The 7,596-nt window shown below is 36.6% G+C and overlaps 1 protein-coding gene across 1 annotated transcript; it reads left to right on the top strand.

The window, feature by feature from the left end:
- The first annotated feature begins 3,949 nt into the window (after nt 1-3,949).
- Nucleotides 3,950-4,567, top strand: LOC103199273 (keratin-associated protein 27-1). Its single transcript, XM_007943525.1, has one exon. The coding sequence runs from the start codon at nt 3,950-3,952 to the stop codon at nt 4,565-4,567; it is 618 nt and encodes a 205-aa protein (XP_007941716.1).
- The last annotated feature ends 3,029 nt before the right edge of the window (nt 4,568-7,596 follow it).

Below are 7,596 nucleotides of genomic sequence, written 5' to 3'. Positions count from 1 at the left end.
TGTAAAGTAGAATGTCATTGAAAAAAAGAGAGTAGAGTGTCATTGAAAATGTGCGGGACAATTTACTCCTTAAAGCTACCTTTTGAGGTCAGTGCTCTTACTATTTTCAATTTGAAGATAATGAAATTTAAGCACAGAAAGGTTAAGGTAATTATTCAATGTTACAGCTTGTAATTATAAACCTTGTGTTTGACTCCTGACAGTGAGACTTTAGAATCATCATTTTTAATTGCAAGGGACCTTGGTGATGCAGTGGTTAAAGTGCTCAGCTGCTAATCAAAAGGTCAGTAATTCAAACCCACCAGCTGTTCTGTGGGGGAAAGATGTGGCAGTCTACTTCTGCAAATATTTACAGTGTTGAAAATTCCATGAGGCAGTTCTACTCTATCATTATGAGTCAGAATTGACTTGACAACTACAATCAGCAGTGGGTTTGTTTTTGGGTTATATTTAGATGTCTTCCACAGCAAACATTGGTATTCTACCATCCAGTGGTTAGGAGGTGCCCTTGTAGCTGCAATCATCTATAGATTTAAATACTGGGAATTTGTATTTTGACTATTTAGAAATAGAATATCCAGTTACCATAAGAAGCTTTGATGGTACAGTGATTAAAGCATTTGGCTTTGAACCAAAAGATTGGTGGTTTGAACCTACCAGCTGCTCTGCAGAAGAAAAATGGGGAGATCCTTAAAGATTTACAGCTTTGAAAACCCAATGGGGGTCACTATGAGTCAGAATTGACTCTATGGCAGTGAGTGTGTTTTTTTAGATTATAGCAACTAAGTAACTGTAGATTTCTATCCATTTTTCAAGAATAGTAAAAGATAAGCAGACTATATGACTATCATGATTTTAATGTTTAACAAGTTACTGCCTGGCTTTTAATAGGTTATGTGAAAACATTTTTGAGGTGACCAGTTGTTCTAGCCTACGTCAACCCATACTAATAAGCCAAGTGACTCCCTCTATAAATCAGTACCAGCCAAAATCTGTGTATATTCATTAAATCAAAATTACATGCTGAAATGCCTATTAATTCAGCTCTAAATTAAATAGAACAGGCAAGTTATTGCTTCATCCCAAAGAGAACAGAACTCATGGAGTGGTTTCATTCAGACATGACATCCCTAATATTACTGTCTAGCATTTGTATCAGGAGTTCTGGTAGCATAGTGCCTAAGGCACTTGACTGCTAACCAGAAGGCTGGTGGTTCAAACCCACCAGCCACTCCTCAGAAAGAAGGTTGGGCAATCCTACTTCCGTAGTGATACTGCCTCGGAAACCCAAGGAGGGGGTCGCTATGAGTCGGGGCTGACTCGACGGCAAACAACAACAAAAACAGCATTTGTATCAGGTATGACTGATGCGGGACTGCAAGGTCCTCACTAATTTACTAGTTATTGTGAGGTTAATAAGAGGGCTGTCTGCTGGAGACAATTGTGTGAATGCTGTCATACATGATGACCAGCCTTTGCCTACAGAATTTGGCAATAGGACTGCACAATGACAGTGAAAAATACTATACTTTTTATGGCATGTACTTTTTTAAATAAACCTATATTCAGTCAAACATTATTTCAAAAAGTTACCTTAGCTTATGCCATGCTAATAAGTTGTGGATTTCTTAGTGATTTTCTTCTCCTAATTTCACAAAAGTGTAACTGAAAGGTAAACGTGGATATTTTGATTTCTTTATGCTCCATGATCTTGCTAATTCTTGAAAGTCTACTTGTTACATAAAGGTTTCAAAACTGTACTTTTTCTTAGGACATTCTATTCCTTAATCTTTCAACATACATGTGTAGCAGTCTTACTGTGTGCCAGGTAAACACTATGCTCATTGGTGGGATATATAGCGATAAAGTCATACATGCTTCCTGCTTTTGTGGAGTTCTTAGGCTAGTGACAAAGATCCAACACCAAAACAAATAAAATTATAAAAAAAAAATCCTCTCACCATTGAATCAATCCCAATTCATCACAACCTCATGTGTGTCAGAGTAGAACTGTGCTCTATGTGGTTTTCAGTGGCTACCTTTTCAAAAGTAGATTGCTAGGACTTTCTTCTGAGAAACTTCTGAGTAGAATCAACCCGCAAACTTTTCAGTTAGTAGCTGAGTGGTTAATAGTTCGTGTTATCTAGAGACTCTAAAATTATCATAAATTGAGATAATTTCTATGTAGGAACAAAATGAAGCCTCAGAGTGGGATCATTATTCAGATATGGTGATGAAGGTGAACTACTATGAAGAGATAACCATTAAGCTGAAATACGAAAGATAAGTAAGAAAAGTAGTATGAAAGGTGGAGGAGGGCAGTGGAAAGACAATTCAGACAGGCAGCTGCAAATGTAAATTACTAAGCCAATGAAAATTTTCACATCCTCTTGGAGCTGAATAAAGACTGTGAGAATGGAGTATGTAGTGCAAAGAAGAATGACAAGAATGGAAGCTAGAAAAATAGGCAGCCATCAGGTCTTCTTGCAAGGTGTTGTAGATGATGGATCTTACACTAAGGGTAATGAAAATCCATTTAAGACCTGCAAGCAGGAGAGTCACAAGTTATGATGGAAATTTCTGTACAATGGCAAAAACAATATGCATAAGAATTAAATAGGTTGTCTTAGAGTTCAAGAGGAGAGGTTAATGGGATCTTTAAACACATAGCAGTAGCCATTCAAAACTATAAATAACTTTCAAGTGTTACAAAGTCACTGCATACCTTTATATGTGAAAGTTACATCCTTTCAAGCTGAATATACTCAAATGTGTCCATTTAAGTAGAAAATATGCATAGTTCTTCACATGCCAAGGAGAAGTTTGCAGTAAAATTTGTTCAGAGCTCTGAATGATTCTGCATTTCTTCAGACATGTTAAAGGGAGACAAAGATACTTTGCTTTAAAGTTTCTGGTTTTTTTTTTTTCACTGTCATAAACTGAACTAAGTAAACTCTGCTATAGAAATTGTGCTTGTAGATCATGTGCTATGAGAATGAAACTATGCCAAGAACAACATGATGATGTGATAAATGAAGGAGCTTATTATTTGTCTGTATTCTAAAAATAACATGAAGAGTAAACACACCAAAATAAAAATCATATCCAAATAGGTTCTTTCCAATGACAAATTATCAACCATTTAGATACAAGTAAACAAATAGCATAAAACACAAGTAAACACAGTACTTGGTGTAAAGTATTGTCATAATAAAGAATACGTTGTCCAGAGAAAGAAGCAATCACTTTTAAATAAAGACATAAGGGAAAGATGTCATAAAGAAGAAGCATTTAAACTTGGCCTTCAAGGAGTTGAGGGGAACAAAATGCTAGACAAAGAGAAATGTCTGTTGGGCAATGACTATTTTCAGTCCTTAGGAAATGTCACTTCAGAGTCCTTCTCTCAATCAACTGGAGAAGCCATGACCTGAGCTAAATTAAGAAGACTCAATTGGAACTTCTAGTTTAAAAGGTCATGGACATCATATTACCATGTTCTGCAAAGGTGGCATCTCTGAAATCCCCAATGTTGAGTATTAAGTAATATTCAATTGGCTGTTTCCACATATATCCCTTATTGTTCACTCACCAATATGGGAAGTCATAGTGACTAAGGAAAAAAATAAACTTTAGCTTGAGAGGCATGTTGAGACTCCTATTTAGTAAACCCTAGACAGATGAGTCAGCTTTGGCATTAAGATGAAAGCCATTTTGAAGATTCAAAATGGGCTTACCTCTTTGATAATAAGACGTCATCTTCATATATAAGTAAATGAAGTGCTAATGAGATGTTATTTTTCAAATTAGCTTAAACAATGTCATGGAAAGAAGTCTCAAGAAGAAGCCAACACCCAGTTTTCTGAGTATATAATCTGCTCAGCAAAGAATGTAATATTCAAACCCAGTATGTTAGGTCTTCATGACCAACTCCAATCAATGTTTTAGTAATATGCCTCAAAGTCACTGTCAGTCTCTCAGGAACTTCTACAGGGTTCCACCACTCTCTGCCATTGTACATGGCTCTAATCCTGTAAGCTTTGAAGATGGGTTTTGTTTACCCAGCAGCTGCTATGGCAGAACCTGGCTCTTGGACAACTTTCAAGAAAACTGCACTGAAACCACCAGCTGCCAACTGACCAACTGTGAACAGCATTTGTACAAGGAAGATAACTGTGTGCAAAGTGCTTGCCTGTCCAGAGTTATCCAGACAATGTGTACTAATTCCAGGCCCTGTGAAAGGACAACATGCCAAGCTATACCTGCTTCAGCATCATTGGAGTGTGTTCTCCAGTCTTGCCAGTCAGGAAGCAGCCAGCAAATGGATTGTGTAGTTCAAAACTGCCAACCTGTGAGCTGCATGGTGAAGAGTTGCCCAACCAAGACTTATGTGTCTAAGAGTTGCCAAAATCTGCAGTATGAATCTAGTCAATGCCAGACTCAAGGTCTTGAATCCAGATCCTGTAGACTTTTGGACTATGTCTCACCTGGGTCACAACTTCTGGAATCTTCTAGTACTTATGAACCAACTTGCTGTGTTACTGGTGGTTTGCAATTGCCTAGTAAATGAAGAAACTTTAAGGAGATGGCATATTCTAATTTGAATGAACTGATTTCTGAGGGTTTTCAGAAACTTTATTTCTCTAAATACAAATCAATCAGTGTGTATATTGTGTAAAACCTCTAAAGAGAGGATTGTTTTTTAATCTTTTGAGGATTTTTGGTGGTGAGTTGGTGTTGGAATTGTTTTAGAACAGGGGATACTATATGTTATAGAACAATAAGTATTGCAACCTGATATTAATGTGAGTAGTTTAAGAAGTCAATATCAATCTTTGGCTACTGGTTTTGTCTTTGGAAAGGTGATATTGGATGTTATTTATTAACTAATATACAACCAGCATCAGAAATTCATGAAGGTTTAAAAAGTAGAAGTTAAAAGAGATCTAAAAAACCCTCTAGCCTTATGAATTCTGATAATTTCAATTTCATCAGAGGTTGTGCTTGTAGTTAATGACATTAGAACCACCACTAAAATCTATGTCCATTCTGGTCATCCACTAGTTTCACCACTGCATCACAACACTCTTTTCCATTAATTATAAGATTAACTCTATTACTTGAAAAATACACAGCAATTTGGAATCTCACTCAAAATTTCACTTGGGATATCAGTCACATAGTTGCCAAAGAACTTTGAATATGTATAAGCTCATGTTTACATATTCACTAAATTTCTGTTATTCTTTTTTTCATTTTTCACTCTTCTTAAGTGTTTGTTGAGTTGGGAAAAGTTCTTTGTATTTAATAAATTTACTTCCTTTGGAATTATAACTTTGTCATTTTATTGTTTTTAATCAATACATTTATGGTTTTGTTATAGGTTTTTCACCATCAGGTATGAAAATCTGGTTTTTCACCGTCAGGTATGAAAAATGGTATGAAAAATGGTATGAAAATGTGGAAGAGACAAAGAAAATCCATTTTCTGACCATAATTTGTATAGGATGAATCAGAAGTTAAAAAATGCAATTGTGTTAGTGAGCATAAAATGGGGAACACAATATGAAGATTATAAAACCATGGAATCAAATTGTTAAAATTCTTTAATTTGGTTTAGGTAGCATAGGTATTCTGAAGCTTTGTGTGTGCTTTTAAATGTATGTTTCATCTTGAAGGGGAGCATAAGCTAATGCCTAAGAATGGAGTCCCTGGCGTCAGATTTCTGTGGTTCTGAACCTGAGCTGTGCTGTGTGAAGCCTGCTTGAATTCCCATTGTGTAGCTATGGTCAAGTTACTTAACTAGTCTGTGCCTTCATTTTCTTCAAAACCGAGATGAAGGGTCACTGTGTGGCTTAATAAGTTAATAAATTAAAAGTGCTTAGTACATTATTTTATATATAGCAGATAGTAAGATTTAGCTACACAGTTAGCTAAACAATATGATGAATGTATTTGTAAATAAACCCAGAAGTTTATGACAGAGAAGGATGACTAGTCATCCAAAACATGAGATCAGGTAACTGTAGTTTAGAAGATGCAGGCAGCACTTTTTACTAAGGAAAATGCTTAGGAAATATGTGTCACATCTTACTGAAGTGGGCAGACAAGTACCTTTCAGTCCATAAAAAAATTGTTAATATTTACCAATCAGCTCTAAGAGTGGATTGGACACAGGTTACTGTAAAGAATAGGAGTTAACCTAAACTCTATAAACTACCACTTACACAGTTCATTCTGTACAAGACTAGAACTGAGAGGAGGCTATGAAAGGTCTGAGAGAGGCAGAAAACTATTTGCTCTCTTCATAGCAGCAGGCCGTGTGACAGCCACAACAACAGAGTATCCATCTGTGAATCAAGAGATGCTAATGCAAACCTTCTGACCACAGCAGGGATGGTAGCCACACAGCATTGGCAACTGCAAGAGACACTTAATCTGCATGAAAGCCTCTCAAGATTCCAGTCACAGCCAAAAATATAAACATAGGTGAAATGGGTCCACAATGAAAGTTGTTACTAATGAAAGTCAAATCTGATTGCCTGAAGATGAGGATAAATATAGCCATTTCTTATGCCTTCCAAGTATACATTCCTTTACTGGGCAGAGTTTGTTGGGAAGACAAAATTTTGGTGAAAAGTGCCTGTACGTGGGCCTGCACACCTGTGTTGTATATATATATGTGTATGTTGGGAAGGCAAGAGAGAGGGACATCACCATCAAACAAGGTCTTCATTTGTCCCTCTACTTGATTTATCATTCCAAACCTTAATTTATCTTTTCCAGAAAGAGTTTAACCACTCCCTTTGGAGAAGTTATATGAAGAAGAGGACAGTGGCTAATGTAACCAAACATGAAACACAGTAGAACTCTTTCCAAAGAGAAACAATGCACTCAATTGTTAAAGGTTGTTAGTATTATGATAGTGAATGGTGATACGATGTGGAGAGAAACTGCAGAAGGAATTTAGTGTAGTGAGAACAACATGCCCTTTGGGTTACAACTGGACCTTTTTCAAATTCAAATTCTGCCACTTATAAACTGTGTGTCTTGGAACAAAGAAACATTTTTGAGAGTCAGTTTCTTTATTGTGAAATGGAGACAGTAACAATTCACTGCATGACTGTGAAAATCAAATGTTATTAGGCCATTAAATGCTTACTGGAGTGTCTGGCACATGATAAAATCATAATGTATGACAAATACTAGGAGCTCTGGTAGTGTAGTGCCTAAGGCACCTGACTGTTAACCAGAAGGCTGGCGGTTCAAACCCACCAGCCACTCCTCAGAAGGAAGATGGGGCAATCTACTTCTGTAGTGATACTGCCTCAGAAACTCAAGGAGGGGTCGCTATGAGTTGGTCCGACTCAAGGGCACATAACAACAACAACAACAACATGATAAATACTATTTGATACTTCTGATATTTGCTTCTTGTGCCTCAATCTCAGTTTACTTTTATGATTGTCTCATACTAGATTTGACCTCTGGGGTAGAGACCAAGAAAATTCACCTTTACTTGTACAAAGATCATAAGCGGTATGGAACAAGACCCAGATATTCTGTGTAATATACATTTTTAAATAAGAAAGCTGATCT

The sequence above is a fragment of the Orycteropus afer genome, unplaced genomic scaffold, assembly GCF_000298275.1.
Source record: "Orycteropus afer afer isolate SDZICR_OR568_19922 unplaced genomic scaffold, OryAfe1.0 scaffold00108, whole genome shotgun sequence".
NCBI lineage: Eukaryota > Metazoa > Chordata > Mammalia > Tubulidentata > Orycteropodidae > Orycteropus > Orycteropus afer.
Note: the sequence above shows the minus strand (reverse complement) of the source record. Positions and strands in the feature narration are given on the sequence as shown.

Coding starts and splice junctions, on each gene's coding strand:
- LOC103199273 (XM_007943525.1), top strand. CDS start 3,950: ATGCCTCAAAGTCACTGTCAGTCTCTCAGGAACTTCTACAGGGTTCCA.